Source organism: Dicentrarchus labrax, unplaced genomic scaffold (genome assembly GCF_905237075.1).
Source record: "Dicentrarchus labrax unplaced genomic scaffold, dlabrax2021, whole genome shotgun sequence".
NCBI classification, from domain to species: domain Eukaryota; kingdom Metazoa; phylum Chordata; class Actinopteri; family Moronidae; genus Dicentrarchus; species Dicentrarchus labrax.
The window spans coordinates 4,706,443-4,724,800 of NW_026136717.1; the positions used below are offsets into that span (position 1 = coordinate 4,706,443).

Here is an 18,358-nt window from a genome sequence, read left to right on the forward strand (position 1 = left end):
TAATGATGTCATTTCTAAGCCCCACCACAGTCACACTGAATATACAGCCAGACATTTATGGTTTTATATACTGGGAGAAAGGGTCAAACATGCAATTCTTTTTCCACCTAGCATTAATATCTGTCCTGACTCTTGAGGGATAAAGACACCTGAAAACCAAGATGTCGAAAGACCAGAGGATCTATGATCTTAACTCGCTCCATCCAGGAAGAAATGCTAACAATGAGGAAAAAAAGGCTGCATGTATTACATCCAAAAACAGAAACATGCAAATACATTTTAATGGAGGCAGGCAGATAAAATAACATCCTTGTCAAAAAAAAAGACACAGCCTGTCAGCCGATTTGTGGGTGGGGAACAAGTAAGACAAGGTGTCCACTGACAATTTTAAAGAATGCTTATGAGGTAGAAACATTTTACCACCAGCTGTAAAAATGTAATCCAGCTAAATCAGATCAGGAGCTACTCCAAATGTGAGATGCATATCAATAGCAGAGGAAAATGAGCCTGTTTAATTTGAGCAGTAGGCATACAAATGAGGCCAGTGTGTTCTATTAATCTGAAAAAAGGGGCACAAATCATTATTACTTCTCCATGTCTGACTATCATTTTCCAATCTATAAACATACCCATGCTGTCTTCCACATTTGCTGGTCCAGGTTTCCACTGTTTAAGCCACCATTGTTTTAAGACACAGTGGAGCATAAAATGGCATAAATGGTGTCTCAAATGGAGCAAATGAGTGGCCGTTTAATTGTAGTGAGTTAAACTGGTTCCCTGCGGTAGGGGCTGAGAGTGGGACGCCTTGAGTAGTAATTATCTCAGGTAGCTATCTCATTACCGCCCTCCTCTAGTATGTAAATGTGGCCACGGGCTCGGTTGTTATATTGTGCAACGGCCATTTTGCTGGGCTGTTCTGAGGCCGTGCTGTTTATCACCAGGCAGGGAAAATAACTTAAGTACTGGTTGCATTTCCAGAGTTATGAGGGTGTTTTTATTGTCTTGGTTTCTATGTTTGTGGCTGATGTGTAAGACTTGTTCAAGTAAGTAGCCAGGACGCTGCTATCAAACAGAACATTGCCTCAGTGTGCAGCATTTTCATGATCATGTGACAAAAGAAATTCATAAACTAGATTATTTATTTACCATTTCAATGTTTGTAGCATGGCTGTTGCTTCATGCATGTAATAGCTCACAATAAAGCAACTTGAATTGCACTGTGAATAAATACATATTGCTAGTCTCTGGGAGTTGCATGAAAAGCTATGACTGAATTAAAAAAATAGCTCCAGGCATTGACACATTTTTGTGAGGGTTTGTCTGATTACTGAACATTTTAGGCGGGGAGTGTGGAGAAGAACAATATGTTCTACTAAGTGCCACCCGCCACCCAACACAGAGCCTGAATCCCTCATTTTCTTGTCCAAAGTCTAGATGTGTGGTTCACTGAGCATTCTTGGTACCATGTGTGGTGAGCAGACCAATCCCATTACAGCATCAGCTTGAAGAGACTTATGCTGGCTCTGACTAGCCTGAGGTTGGCATTCAAGGGAGGGAGGGAGAAAAAAGGGACAGAGAGATGCTAATCATCTGAGCTGAGGAGAACAAGGCTTGAGAGAGACAGACAGAGAGATGTAGATAGAAAGATGTCTCTGCCTCTGCCAATGCCATGTTTTGGATTTCTGCTTGTAGTGTGTCTGCCTGCCTCTACATCTAAGGAACAACAATTACTTCTGCCACTACCTTCCTCATAATCCTGTCAGTGAAAAGAAAAACTTGACTGCCTAGAAAAACAGCAATATTAACTTCCAGCCATGATATATTTTGCAACACTGTCAAACTGTCTGACTGGTGTGGAGCTGGATGTGACACCCGTTCCCATGTGTATTTGGACAACATTTATTACATTTTCACAAATCTCTGCAGAATGAAGTAAGAGTGTGTCTGAGCATGTGCACTGCACCAGGAAGATCTGGCAATATTTTACACAGCTGAATTTTAAGGGAATGTGGAGCAAAATGATGCATCATGTCAATAAATAATAAGATAATAATAGTACTAATAGTACTTTGCTGCAGTTTATGCAGAACAAAAAAAATGATAGAGCAATAACATAAAGGATGAGCTGCTCAGAAAATGTATGACAGGCTGGTGGGATCTTTCCTGGTGGCTCTACAAAATGTGCACAAAAATTCACACGTGCCAAAACTATGTTGAATTTGCAGACTGACACAGAATCAGCTTGTATCTCAAAAGCAAGACTGAATTATCTCCCTCTTCTTTGCCCGGTGGTCTTAATGAAGATGAAACTCAATTTGCACTGGCCTCCCAGATCACATTTTAATTAGTTTTTTATTCCTTCGCCTCTTTGGATTTTGAGTCTTGCAGGGTAGTAAAAAAAAAAATGGGTGTGGTATTTGAGTATTTGCTCCCACTCTGCACTGCACCCGGAGGGGTGAACATGTCCCTCACCAAACCTCCAGTCCCCACGCAGTTTCCAAGCTGCCGCAGACAGACAAAATGCCACATTAGTATTCAGACAACATCAGACCTGTGGGCCAAACACTCACTGGACAAAGCTTGACAAGCACACACACACACACACACACACACACACACACACACACACACACACACACACTCAAACTATTCATGTATAAGGATCAGGAGACATGCTCGAATTATCACAGCACATAACTCACAAGGGAAATATACACCATGGGATTGGTTAAAAAAGACCTTTTTATCACGACTGTGTGAGAATGACTGCATGTTTTTCTCATTATATGCTACACATTCTGCTGTGCTGTAGATTGCTATTTGCAATTCTTAATGCATAGTAGGTACTGCAGCGAGACAAAGCTAATTATTAGGAGGCGAGCGATAACACTGACACATCACTAAAGCAGGAGCTGGCTGCTGCAAAGTGCTGTGAGCTAGAGTTTTAAACTCTAACCATCTCATTTTCTTATTGTTTGTGGTGTTGATACGCCCCATTAGTCTGTCCATCTCTGCTCTCATCCGCCTATCCCAATCCTATCGTTCACTCATGTCTTCCACCCCCACTGATTCCAAATGATATGCTGATAGAAAGCTAGCATACTGTGACATGTCAGCATATTTACAGATAAAGCCTCTGTCCGCTTTTTAATAAATGCCGTAAATGGTCCAGAGCACTTGAGTAGTAGCACACAACAACATGGAGAACGAACTAGAATGTGCCCATAACTTTGTACTTCCCTCTCATAAGTTACATGAATGGGACAGTCATTTTGAAATTTAGTGCACTGTGGAAGAGCTAGCTAAAAGAAAGTGAGTCGTTGATAGTAGTAGGGATATGCATTGTACATCTGAATTGCTACCACAAGTCCCATTCCAACATGGAAAGCACTCAATCACACACAGATTGAAAGTCTGATAGGTGTAGCGTTAAAATCCACTCGAGGCAGAAGAGCAAATAAAAACTGTATAACTGCATGCACACAGCAGCACAAGACTTTTACTGGAATCCATACAACTGAATGTGGATCACTACATCTGAGTCACTACCTGAGTCACTTCCCCCCTTTCAATTCATGAACTTGACAGAGGAACAACTCGTTGAATCCTGGATCCTGATAAAGCGGTCAGTTGAGCATAACAACGTTGTACAGTACAATGTTATTCAAACAGAACTGAGGCTGGGCTCTCAAACTGACTAGTCATTCACTGAAGCCTGTAAAATCTGAATTTACAGGCAAAGCAATGCAGTTTGTATGACTCACGAGAGAGAGAGAGAGAGAGAGAGAGAGAGTTTTGTCTTCACAGTAAACAGTTTAAAAGCCCCCTTCAATATACAATACAAACAAATGAAAGCTAATGTAGTAGGAAATATCAAAGAGCTTCAATGCATAAAGAATGAAAATTAGAGGGGAGAAAGCCAGAGAGAAAAAGAAAGAGTTCAGCAGTGATTTCTATTCAACAGTTAGCGGTGATTTCAAAGGAAAGTTTCACTATTCATTTTGTACACCAACTGAAGTTTAGAGATAATTGGTGGTTTGTTTGTTTGTGTGCACACTGATGTCCCTAACTGCACTGTATAATAAAGATGGGCTGTAACCATTCAGTCGTTATAGCAGCGGGGTGAGCGCATATAATAGAACATGCATAGGAGGCATAAGGTACAGAAATAAGATGACTTACCGACTTGAGATGAGTCACCTGTAGGGGAAGATAAAAGAGGAGGGGAAAAAAGAAAAGATGGATCAGTTCACAGAGCAAATCAAAATGTCACTGCTCACCAAAAGACAGTCACGACAAAATGAGATATAATAGCACAGGAGAAAAAAGAAAAGTCAGACTGTAATTACAATTTGATGTCTACAAAAGTGCTATTCCACACATACGCTGCTAATTGAGATGGTGGTGGAAAACAACTACCAAGGATGTTCAGAAGGCAGCATTCATACTTTCTTTATAAAGCAGGTCTTAAAGGTCAAAAGAGGACCTCTCAGGCAACAGCTCACTTCTTGACATTCACTTTCTACTTCTCTCTACTCTGCAAATAACTCCTCCTAGGATTCAAACTCATTAAAAAAGATGGTGTAGTGGAGTTCCTTTAAAAAGATTCTCCCGACTGCGTTTACCCTGTATTTGTGACTTTTAAAACACCAGATTATCCAATTAAGATTTTACAAAAGCAACCTAGCCAAAAGGAATAATAATAACAACGAAAAAAAACTCAAGGCAAGAAAAAAAAGATATATTATAAAAACCCAGAATCCCAGAAATGTAAATTATAACTTTTAATAGTTATTGGGAAGACTTAGCATTCTGCCTCTCATCACTTCCTGAAAGAATGACATGGTACATCAACCTATAATGGTTCAGGTTGACCGAACACCAAGCACGGTTACTGTCTGAGTCACAAATAGGGTGATAGACAATATTAGAGCAGGAGGGGTGGAAAGGTATTAAGAAATCCAAAGGACCAACCAATACTCCACAGCCCAGCTCATACTCATTTTGGATTCCTTCCAATGTTCAATAGATGATTCAAAAAAGAAAAAGGAATATGAATAAACATGAATAATTTTCATCTGAAATATTGATTCATGCTGTCAGGTCAAATTCCTAATTAAAGATTGGAGCTACTACATCAGTTGGCAGGTGTTAAGTACTGAGGCAAGTATACAGTAGGTGTTAAGATCAATTCGAGGTGGAGGGTGCATCCAATTAATTTGCGAAAAAGTTTTTTGTTGTTTTTTTTTTCAGGAAAGTTGAGCTGTACACATAGTAGAACTTCTGTATGCAGACAAATGTTAACATGTATAAACACTTGTCTGGGACCCATTACTTAGTGCAACCTGTTGAACATTACACATGAGTTGCACAATTTTCCAGGACTTATGTGCTAACGGTTTATCAAAACTACATTATTTTTTCTGTCCTTCTCTGTCCTAAAATGTGTGATGAATGGCAGTTGAAGAATCCAGATTGGTTGGTTGGAGAAAACTGAACAGTTTGTTCTCCTTTCAGTTTACGACCTTAAAGAGATACAATGTTCTTTTTTAAGAGATGACACTGTATCTTGCAAAACCTTTTCTTGAATTTAAAAATATGTTTTAAGTGCATGGGAAAAACAAGATAACCACTGAACACATTTAAAGTTTTTAATGTTTTAATGGCTCTCAAAGTTCATAAGCTGAGTCAAATGCACAGTGTCAGGAGAGGGCAATTTACACCTTAGCCCAGCTGCTGTTTAGAGTTGTCTCAAAGTATATTACTGCCATCCATGAACAAACAGGCCAGGGATAGGCTGTCAACCATACTGGCGAGCTGGCTACCATTCCATGTCCAAGGTGGAAAGAAACCTCTTCAGTCCAAACACATGGAGCAGAGCAGGAATCCCAGCCAGAGCAGATGGAGCACAGGGTGCTTTGCCTTGCCGTGCCGGCCTTGTTCTTGATCTACAGTCCAGGCACAAGTGCTGAGACAGAGCTTAAATGTCCACAGTGGTGGATGAAGGAAACGGCAGAAAAGGAGCCAGAGGAATGATCGCAATCAATAGGCCTTGCTCTCCCAGGCCTTGTTTGTTAATATCCTGGATTTTGACAAGAATATCTCCAGCTTCCTGCTGCCCTGCTTGCTCTGACATCAACAAACACGCTCTAAACACATGGGGGTACAGCCAATGATGGCGACAAGTAGGAAGTGAGGGAGCGTGTGTGTCAAAGATAGCAAATGAAGAAAGAGTTGGTCAAACATAGCTTGTCTATCATGGCTTTCCACTTCTCCCAGGCTACAGAGAGCCCACCAGTAAAGAAATAAAGACGTACAGAGCGGCATACGTGCTTCCATGTAATATCATGTCAGGACAGCTGTGTACGAATATGAAGTTATGGCAGCCACGCCATCTTTACAGTGTGGGACATAGAGCTGGGGTGACCATGTTTTATTGGTGATATATCATTCTGGAAAGCTGATAGGACCCAGGGGCAGAACTATAAAGTCTCTAGTGACCCCTGTAGTATAGTAAATAACCCCAGCTGGATGCCAGCAACAGTTTGGTGCTCAGTATTTCATGAAGGAAACATATTGAGGCCAAGGTTGGTGAGCTGTAGCTACAGTTTCGACGCTGTGTTGGCTTTAGTAAGCCCAGCCACATTTTCCACACACTATTTCCACTGTATGATACCCCTCATTACACCGAACAATGCATGTAACTTTTTGTGACCATAGTGCCATCACTGGAAAAGCAAGGCCCCCCATCCCCTTTCCTTTTTGGCAACTCAGTCTCACAGCCAAGAAGCAGTGACCCCTGTCTGCTGTCGATTTACTTTCCATCTCTTACCACGCTGTCCACACCTCTCTCTCAGCACCGCTTAGCTGTCAAACTTACTTGCCCATAAATGCGGAGAGAGAGGAGTGTGGAGAGAACACGACACACATGACTGAGTGAGACGCGGAGCACCACACACACACACACACACACACACAAAAGGAGAAGAAAAAAATACAAGGACATATTAAGGGCAACCAAGCTAGTCCACAATTCAGGTTACCGCAAATAAAAACAAACAGAAAAGACACATACATGCATATGAGCAAAATAGCAGTCAGGAAACTATTTGTTTATTTGATTTTGTATTTGTTTTAGTTTAGTTTAGTTATTAAAAGGTTTAGCCTGCTTACTGTTAGATAACGGTTATGCTGGTACTTTTTTTTGTTTTTAGAAAGCAAAAATATTACTTGATGTTATGTAACTTACTGGTTAGCTTTAATATTAGATACACTTATTTTTGTTGTTATTCTAAGCCCTGCAGTATCCAAACACATTGTGTATGTTTGGTTTTGGTTTGGTTTTGTCCCAGTAAGCCTATTCCCTGAGTCGGTACAACCAATACCAGGGCCCTGGAACTGATGCAAGTTAAAATGTTCACAAGTCTACTGATAACAATACTGAAAATCTTCCAAACTCATGGATGAACAAAAGGCCATTGCTATTTATACAAGTATTTTGCACTCTTTGTTTGCTTTACAGCGAACTTGCAGCCACACATAAACAACAGATTTGATGCTTTTTTTTATGCTATGAAGACCAGCTACTTCTGAAAACAGATATATGAGAGGTTAAGGCAGAGACAGTGGGTATGAGGCAACAACAAGAACAACATATTAGGAATCAATGAATTCAGTCAAAAACTCCAACTCAGCATGACTCTTAACTTGAACTGTTTCACTATTAATATTTCATTTCACCACCATGTCTCTGTCAACAAACAACAGTTAAACTGCTCTCGGTGAAGTCTCTTGTTATTTGAATACAACTATAAAAGTTTGACAGTACTGTGTCAATGGTCTTTACACAGAAGTAACAATGTCATGCTTCTACAAGAGTCTCTCCCTGCAGTGGGCAAAGTATGGAAAAAGGAATGACGATTGTGAATTTACTGAATCCACAAGAGACTATACAACTTCAAACCTCATACCTCTTTCAAACAGAGGTGACAACCCGACTGCTGGACTTTGTATTTTCCACAACAATGAACAAGGGAAAACTGCTGGTCTTGATCAAGATCTTATTACTGGTAGATTTCACCTAATAAGCTAAATGGATAGTAAAAGTAAGCTACTCACACCACTGTGCTCTCTTGACTTGTGCAAAGAATAAAATACCCTGAAAAGCTAGAGGTTGACCACAATGATCACCTGTGCACGGCTTACACTATTGAAATGGCTCTCAGGTAACCTGAGGAGACATTTATTGAAAACCAAATAAAATGTTATTCTAGTGAAGAATGGTAATAAAATGACTAAATCCACTGGATAAAACAAAACTTTAAAATTAAACTTTATATGAATATAGTGAAATAAACATCCCATTTGATGAAGTAAAAACCCTCAGTGTACTTTTCATAGACACCTTCCAGTGAGATAGGAAGTTGTGATCCCAACTAGAATTAATTGTTTTTGGAAAGACATAATAATAAAATGGACCCCAGCATAGAGCCATTCTGTACTGCACTGGCAGTGAAGGGAATAAAATGCACATCAGGCATATAATTGATGTTCAAATTAACTCCATTAACAAAACATGTCTGACGCCTCGTTGTGGCAGGCTGAAAAGTACAGAAACAGACTGACTTTTGGAGTTTATTATTCATGTGTTCTGCCTGGGTCACTTTAATAGTAGGACAGCCAATTTGTCAAAGGGTTCAAATGATTTAAATATAACACATTTTTATTACACTAAATTATTGAATACAAAATCAAAGTGCAGAAGTAATTTGCTGTTCCCTGCATTTTTCTCTACGGCTTCAATGGCTTGTCCATTATCTTCTGTCACACATCCGGCTGAACTATATGACATCCCCAGTCAGTACTAGATAAAACGCCATATAGATGACTAATAAGCTACAGTCACTTAGGCTTTACAAGGTTCGGACATGAGGTAAAATGTTCATCCAGCCAAGTGCTAAGAACACGATGTGCATAAGGTACAGCATATGAAGTGGGGCTTTTAATCGCTAACAGGGCAAAGAGATCAAAATGTGACATTCAGTGCCTCTGTTTAATTTTCTCTTAAGATGTCACTGACAATTAATCATCCACTGCCTGGCCTTTAAATAGTGTTCTCTATTTAAACCTATTTTTGCAACTTCTCTATCTGTGTGGAAGTGTGTTACTGTATAAATATTTGAGTTAAAAACTGCAGAATATATATTTATTTCAGTGTTTGGTAGGTGTCACGCATAGAGCCAGGTACTAAAGCTTAGTATGAAACTGCACATGGCAGTGCTAGCTGTCATCACAACTCCAAAAGAACACTTGATTCTCACAAAGGTGGAAATTCCTGCCACAGCAGTGAGTTCATTTGAGCTCTTCAGCAGTATGGAGAGGCACCTACTGATAAGTGGTGAAATTATACACAAATACCATACATAACAATGACGTGTGAGAATTTTTCAAAATGTATGCTTCCCTGTCTTTCAAAGCAGTGCATTTGAACAGGAAGTAACACCTTCCTTGAATTAGTGAAAAGATGAATGAAGATAAATTCCTGAACGTTAGTTCCCATTCTGCCTCTTTATCTCTGCTTTGTTAATTCTCTTCAACAATCTCTGACTCCTGCTCTAACCATCCTCTGTCCTTTTGTCAAGTTATTTTGGATTAGAATCCCTGTGTGCAGTGAGAGTCTGCAGCCCACACTGCGGTCTAATTCTCTGACAGGGGCACAACACCTTTTGAGGATAAAAGCCAACTGAAGGTAAGGCACTGCTGTAGAAATGTAATTACTGTAAAATGATTTATGTCCTTTACAGGGGGGTCACTTTAGGGAAAGGTTGCCTTCATTGAAAGAAGTCATTAGCAAGCAACTCATATTCATCCTATGAAGGGTCAGTGTTTTTAAAGGTTAGGCCAGTAGGCCAAGCATGCAACTTACTTAGTATGCACTCACAAAATAGCAAAGTTTGACTGCACTGGTAATAAACTGGAATCTAAACAATCTAAAACAAGCAGTGAAAATGAGAATGTACAAACGTGAAAAATTCAAAGCCCAAACTGTTTTAATACTGTTTCATTTAACTGTACTTGAAGAAATAGCAGGAAATAGCCTCTTCTATCTATTCTAACCTCTTCATCTGCTGAGTCAGTCCGTAAAGCAGATTCTCAGCTGGGGAAAATGTCGCTGCAGAGAGAGCCAACCAAGGTGATGTAAGTCATATTACTAGTTGACGACAACTATGGTAATGAGCATTGTTGTCGTCAACTAGTAACTAGGGCTGTCGCGAAATATTAACAAGCCAGCCGAACGTCATCACATCATGTTCAAAATTGTTTTTTGAAGACAGGAGCTGTCCCTGAGCAGCGAAGCTAGACACTCGATACAGTGCTGTCTGAAACGCAGTGCTCGCATCTCTTAATTTACAGCCCCCAAGTCTTTGCCCCATTGTTCTGGAAATACTTGCAGTTTTGTAGTAGAAAAGGCAGAATAGTCTGCAAATTATTCCAATTTACCACAGTTAACTAACTGGTTTCTGCGGCTGAAAGTCAAAAGTTTGTAACAGGAGGCAGGAGGACGGAGAGTATGGGTGACTAGTACCGGCATGTATTGAGAGATGAAACATTGTCATTGTCATGTCATTTGCAAAAACAAAAAATGAATACTGCAGGGAAAACTCCTTCACAGCAACAGCCCTATCGTTACCAGATGGTGATTTGTCTTTTTTGTTTATTAATTTCCTTTCTTTTTCTTTATTAATTAGTGCAGGTTTAACAGACAATTTATGCATTTATTGTTTATTTGTATAGGGACAAGTATTTAGCATAAGCAAATGCCACACACCGCAGCATTTATAGTCTAAGCTATTTTGCAATGCCTATCCCTACATGGTTACAAGGTCTATTCACATTTTCCTTATTTTCTATCTATTTCTTCTATTGTGAAAGGTTGGTTCAACATATTACAGGAAGAATGTAATTCTAACACTTCCCTTTGTTTGTTTGTTTCCAATTCCCCCACAACACCCCACAACACCCCCCACCACCCATTCATGATTTGTCAATTTGTAACAGGCGGGATGGCCAAATGGGAGGGTAAGGGTTAGGGTAACCCCTGTGGGTCTGGGGGTGTATTTTCAGCAGCACAGACAATACTAAACCATCATAGAAATATTATTGAAACATTATCAGAATATTACAGGCAGCGGTGTGTCTCTAGGATCATCTGACTCTTGTCACCTTGATTATAAAGGTGAAACTACTCTACAGAGTATATGAGCTACTACATAATTTAGTATTTATAGTATATAGTTTAGAGAATATTATAGATCCCAGTGCCATGGATTTATCAGTACACAGCACAGACAGTTGGAGGTGGGAAACCAAGAGCGGCCACCAGGTTAAAATCCAGTGTTTTGTTCTCTCTATTTCAACATCAACTGGCCTGCTGCTTGGCCTGCATTATAACTACTAGGTCAGCTAGGTGATTTCGTCACTTGAACCATTGGTCCTGTGAACTGATTCTGCACTCTTTCTTAGGTGTCACAACCAACTGACAAAAGGCTTAATTACAAATGTCAAATTATTCACCCACCCTTGTGAAAATGGCAGGAATCACTGTCATCAGTGTTAAGTTATGATTGGATTACCACAAACGGCGTGAATAAGAATCCAGATAAGAGCAAACAAGTAAGCAAGATATTAGTTGACAGATGAGTTGCTGTTGCCCTGCTATTAACATACTCTGTGCTTATACAATATACTGACTGGCTCTTCCCAAGGCAATCCCTGTCAGAGTCTGACCCCACTACCATGTGCCTGTTTTTCTAATCGTGAGAAACATGCAGCTTGTTAGAGCCTTCCCCACCACCACCACCAGCAGCAAACGGTAGCATGCTCACAGGATTACTGGATGGCAGATTCATGTTTCTTTTATGTGGCGTTTACAAGCATCACTCTCCCTCGCCCTCCTCTCTCTCTCTCTCTCTTATTCCATCTCTGTGATTTTTCTGTTTTAGGAGTTCAGAAATACTTTTAAGCCTTTGATCATATTCCAGGGTCATTACTGGAATCCCGAGCAGTCAACAGGGGTTAAATACTCCATGTGCTGCCACCACTGGAGGTGCAAGGTCAGATGGAGACTGTAAATCAGCCCAGCCCAGCCTCACCGGAGACATAAGAGACATTTTCAAACGTGCAATTTTGGAAATAGGACAGCTACTTTTTAGTCTTTCATGTAGGCTGTCTGTGTCCAAGCCCTAATTACACAGTAGCTCCCATTAAACATATCCAGTAGCTCTGGAGCAGTTGAATTCTTTTAAGCTGGCAGAACATATAACTCTAAAATATTAAAATTAAATAGATACAGTAGGTACCACTGAATCATTTCATTGCCATTTACCTTAGGGGATTTTCATACTTTAAAGATGTAGTATGTTTTTATGTTTTGATGCAGTAATTTCAAATTCAAAAGACTTGTCCAGTTAGGTACCACAGAAATGTTAATTACATCGTAATTATAATAGCCTAATACACAAATCTGTGTCTAAAATGGATCTAAGGATATTATGGCATTGAGCAAAAGCTTTTTCAGCTAGGTATAGGCAAAATCTTAACTTTCACAGTTATTAAAGCTAGTTTAGCTTAGTTTTCCCTGTCTGAGTTGAAATCTACAGCATTCACAAATACTAATTGTGACTTTTAAGTTTGTCTTACAAACCGACAAATTCAAACATAGATACATATAACTATACTAATTTATTTTTATTTATTTATTTTTATTGTGCTGCACCCACAGGAGGTGGGAGGAAGCTCTGTTGCCAGGTAACAGGGACACAGTGGAGCAACTAGGCTGGGTTGATAGCTAGAGTGGTTTTCTGATGAACCATTGGTCCTGTGGACTCTCAGCAGCCAGCAAGCTTGAATAGCTTTCCCTGGAGAAAATAAGATTGACGGTGGCAACTGTCTTTACAGCCATATTTGAGTAGAGTGTGCTGCAGGGGGCTAAACAGGGTAAAAAGAATAATAAAATGGGTTTGAGAAGGAAAAATGTAATAGTTTCTCCAGGTATGGATATAGCAAGGCATACGTCAGAATTTGGGGGGAAAAAAGAAGGAAGTGAGCAAGTTCTGTAGGGAGTGGCTGACTAGTTGCCCAACTTTATTGACTGGTTGACTAATTAAAGGGTGTCTATATGTACCTTATGCACATATCCATTTTTTCTCTACCTTTGATAAGAATAGGATTAATAAGAATTCAGTCAGGGAAAATGGCTTTTACCAAAATTCATCAAATCAGAGTAAATTTGCACGTCCTCTATAATCCACTGCACTTTTAAAAGTGTATTTTGCACTCAGTTATTGTGCTGTTACTTCAAATGGCACATTGCACATCATGCTTTCTGTGCATCCCAGTGACCTTGAGGCCTGTGATATGACACAGTACCTCTCAGTTGTTGGGTAGCGCTTGAAGCCAGTGTTTGACCAATGCTTCACACACACACACACACACACACACACACACACACACACACACACACACACAATGGTGAACACACACACACACACCTTCACACACCTAACCCCCCCAAACACACACACAAGCACACACATTGATCCCCTTCTCGTAGTGTGTCTGCACATCTTTTTCCAAGACCCCAGTTCTTGCTCTAATCCTCTGGACTCGATGCTGAGGCTGCAGCCCAGTAATTCACCAAATCCCCTTCTGCTACCCTCAGCCCATACCTCTTCTCTGATGTCAAGTGCTCCTTGACAGTACACATGCACACACATGCTTACATACAAACACATCCACATAAACATGGCATTAAGGCTACATGCTACATGCATACAAACTAAAATCTCTACCAAATGCCTCAATAATTAGATTTTATTTTCCCAGCTGTCACTGTGAACACCATTTTCTTGGCTCGCAGTAAAAGAGTGACTTCTTTTTCAGGGTTTTCAGTTGATAAAGTGTCAGCGTTTACAGCCTGCATAGCTTAGGTCTGTTTTCTGCCTTTTTTTTTCTATAATGAGCTCCTCTTTATGTCTCCATTCTCAAAACTGTCACGGGAAAAACATCTACATTTGATCGCTGATTTCATTAAATGCTTTGTTTTTTCCTTGCAAAACACCAAAGTGCTCCCCGATTTGCCATTAGTGAGCCCCCACAAGAACAATGTGTAATTTCAGCCTGCCACTGAAACTATCTGAGCGCGTCAGTCAAGAGCAAAATGTTGACGCTAAACACTAGATACAACTTGAGATGTTTTTCTTTCTTAGAAAATGGAGATTGCATACGAGGATAAATGATCAAATAGGCACACCACGAGAGATATTTTCTGATTCAAATGTCATCCACACTTCTGTATTAAAATGTCAATCTTATCTTATAAGATAGTGTTTTCATCAAGAACACATTTGTATTATGATAAAACAAAAGCAAAAATAGTATTTCGAGTAGGAAATGTTTTGGGTGTACAAATAAAACAATTGTAAGCAGATATAATTACTCTATAATTACTGGAGGCAAAGCGCACCGTATAAAATACACAAATCAAACATTATCGTCAGGCACTTTTACAGTCTATCTCTGTTCACCGCGATGGCATCTTATTACATGTTGTAAGATAATTGACTTGAAAATCTGCGAGTTGCCTTTTCAATGGTTTAATTTTGTTAGATGGTTATTATCTGTATGATAAACCGATTTAATCAGTTGCTCAGTTGGATATAGCCCCCAGTCTTCCTGCTTGTTTGAAACTAGTTAGGAAAAGCACCTGATTGGGGAAATAAATGCCGTAAGTTAATTCTAAGATGCCTGGCACAGACATCTAGAAATATCCAGCCAATTGTACAAAGGTGGAAGAGAGAAAAAAGACAAAGAGGAAGGGAAGGATGTGTTTAAAAGGGAAAATAAAGCATTTGGCACAGTGTGACTTGTCTATGCATAAGGGTAAAAAAACGACATGAAGGGCACTTTGAAGGCTCTCCCGGGTCTAACAAAGCAGCAACATTTCAGTATGCTTTGGTGCTTTGTGAGGGGTTAAGAAGGGTACTTTGTAAATGCTGGAGTGGCCTGCTATCAAGGCCTCCGCTCTGTTCCTTTATGATTAGTGTGCTTGTTCTGTTAGATATGATTGGACTAATGCTGTAATGCTCTACCCGAGTTAATGGTCTGCGGTTACTGTTGCCAAGCCCTGCTGCTTGATTAAATTATTCACTTAATATTAGTATTAGTTGATTAATCTACCAATTAATTGTCTGGGTCAAAGTGATTGTGTAACAGCCGACTTACAAATGGTGCTGGTGTTATTTGATATTTGCCCAGGGACGACTTGAGTTGGTACCCTAAACATGCTTCTAGAAGCTGGCATCCTAATATCAGTTTCCACCTATTCATCTCAATAGAAGGTTGGTTATCAGCATGGTGTGGTCATCTCCAAGCCCAAACCCACTTGGTTTCTCCTCCAGTCGATGCTATGGCTAGCTCCCTCATGTTCACGAGGAGTTGGGGCTCTTTAGATATAAGGCAAAAAATGATTTAGGGTCGACTTTTATAGATTTCTACTATTATGTTTCATTTTCTCCTGTAAGTGTTTTAGTGATATATGCAAAAAGTGTAGTAGGCTAGTATTGATGGGCTTAATGAGTTAATAAGTGTGTTCAGCAGTGTATACAAAAGCATTGCAATGATAAAGGTTTCCAATTATTGAGGATGGGTGAATATTTATATAAATCACCCATTTAATTTATATGTATATAATTTTGATGTTATTTCCAACAATAAATAGGGTGTTTACTTCTGATGTATAATAAATCACACAGAAGAAAACATACCTGGATGTCAGATCTTTAGGTTCAGTAATCAGTGTTGGCCATGCTTAAAGGCAATTGTTCTCATTTTGCCTAATAAGAGTAGTAAATTCATTCATATAGTTCATACTAGTGCTCAGGGAAAGCTTGGTCACACCATTAATCTTTAACTGCTTCTGAGCAGAGAGTGGCACCTGGTGAACAAGCATCACAACATGAATATAAAGCAGAGGGAAAATAATAATAATAGGAAAATAAACATACATTTTAATTTTGTTGTTGTGATACAATTTTTTGTAACTTCTTAGTGACAGTATGTCACACAGAGTTAAAATGTTAGAGACATCATCAATGTCTTTTACTTGAATTTCACATAATTACAAAGGCTAGTTTGCAACTAAAATCAATAGACATCCTGCCTCACTGCTTAGCAAGTATAAAACTATGCAAATAAAAAGCGAAGGAGGATCTTTCTGTTAAGGTTCATTTATCCTGTCAGACAAATTGGTGCCATTGACAGCATAACACTTCAGAAGCTATTTTAACCTGGTAAATGTAGAAAAGCCTTGCAAGATTGTTTATTTTATCATTTTCACAAGCTCTAACCCTGTGAGATGCATTTGACCATTTAATGGAACTGAATAATTATGAAACCCTTTTAAAGTGCAAGTGTGCAGGAGAAGAAAAGAAGACTGACAGGTCTAGAAAAAGCTAATGATATAAAAGCCAGATAAGCTCATCGTGACGCTAAAAAGATGGTAGTGGGGTAGGAAGTTGGGGGCAGAAACTGAATAATTAACAAGTAGATGCAGGGCAGGAATTATGGGATGAATGGAGAAGAGAAAGCAACGACCCAAATCTCCTTAATGTGCACACAGCACAAAAAAGCAAATCTCTCATCACTATAGCAACTCTTCTTTAAAAGGATATGGGTTCACATCTAAATCCATTCACCTACTACGGCTGTTTCATTACAGAGTTCAAGTGAGTATTTACCTCTGAAGGAGACACAATGTGATCTCTGTCAGTGTTAAAAGCTTAAAGTAATTTCAGCTACATCTGTTTAACAAATTTGAGATTCCCTCAGTGAAGTACTGCAGTACAATTTGAGCTGTTCTGTTATACAGCTGATCTTTCTCTTTGAAGAACTCTCATAAATGTGTTTGGCATGTTCCCAATCAACTCATAGGACTGTTAACAGATAAAGACTGGAGATATATGCATACAGTTTTTTAAAACAAGTTTCAGGTTGTTGTTTTTTATTGCATTTTTTTTATTAGTAAGTTAATTTGTGCTTTGCACATATTAATGCTGGTGCTTCTGTTGCTATTACGATACAAGTGGTCTTGTTTCTATTGTTTAAACATTGAATGCAGGCATGTTGGCTTACATCGCAGTGTGTCATGCAAAATCAAAATTATAATTTGTTATGGAATGCAACAGATCAGCATCATTCTTAGTACCTCTTTTAAAAGTAAAACTTTCATTTATCACTAATTATTTTCTTAATTCAAGTTCACCTCCATACATTGTGTAAATGGATTCATTCATATCTTGTTTAACATGGTTTTCCGACATAGAAAGTAATATATATAAAATAAAAAATGAAGAATCTGGATCTATGAATGCCCCACCCACGACCGCTGAGTGCACTGACCAGTGACAGAGCAGTATACATCAAGATGGCTAGCGTTAGAGGAAACGGCTTAGAGATTCATCCATACATGTTTGAGCCTCAGTCAGACCTAGACTTTGATAAGAATCTGTTGTGAAGTGAAATTGCCAACTAGCAGATGTATCTGAATGGTATATTTGTTTATGCTGTTTATTTAGCTTGTAACTGGCATTGGCTGACACAGCATTAGTGACTGTGAAACATACAATAATATCTGCTACGATGATACAGTACATTCACATTGTCATTGCATACTAGTGGAAGGAAGATTTTGTACATTTGATTGTCCGATGTTAGGGACGTGTACAAGGTCAGTATATTCAAGTTCAGATATTTTAGGGGACATAAACATAAGAAAAACACATTTTTAGTGCAGGGGATCTTTAAAGACACATTTCTAAAATTAGTATATACTTATATTGTACTTACTCACTCATACATATATATATATATATATACATATATATATATACACTTATACTGCGTTCAAAAACCACAATAAGCTGGTTTCATTCATTTATTTTTTAATATATAATTTTGCCTGATAAAATTCTATGCTGTAGGAATCCTGTCCTCCACAATATACACAACCTATCCTCCATTTAGTAGGAGTTGGGAAAGGAATCATTTCTTAATTTCACTATAATGTTATAATGGGCAAGAATAAATGTCAAGTCAGTAATTTTAAGTTGCAAGTTTTTAATGTTCTATAGCCTTATACTGTTTTTTTACCTCGTCACCCTCCCCATGGTAATTCTTTCTAGTGAAGAAAGACAGTAGAAAGGCTTGAGGCACAGGCTGAGATGACATGACATGAACTTTCCTCTGACTTTAGAATCAAACTGGACTCAGATTATCACTTAATTTATAAGAAATTACACAG

General features: G+C 39.0%; 1 protein-coding gene across 8 annotated transcripts in view; it reads right to left on the reverse strand.

Annotated features, from left to right (window-relative positions):
- nrxn2b (neurexin 2b) overlaps positions 1-18,358 on the reverse strand; it is a 635,050-nt gene that overhangs the window by 424,785 nt on the left and 191,907 nt on the right. For 7 of the 8 annotated variants that reach the window (XM_051375286.1, XM_051375285.1, XM_051375282.1 and 4 more), the window contains one exon: positions 4,183-4,200. The exons of the other annotated variant lie outside the window; for it this stretch is intronic. In XM_051375286.1, coding sequence (XP_051231246.1) covers positions 4,183-4,200 — 18 coding nt within the window. The remainder of the gene's footprint in view (positions 1-4,182; positions 4,201-18,358) is intronic. 8 annotated transcript variants of the gene reach the window in all.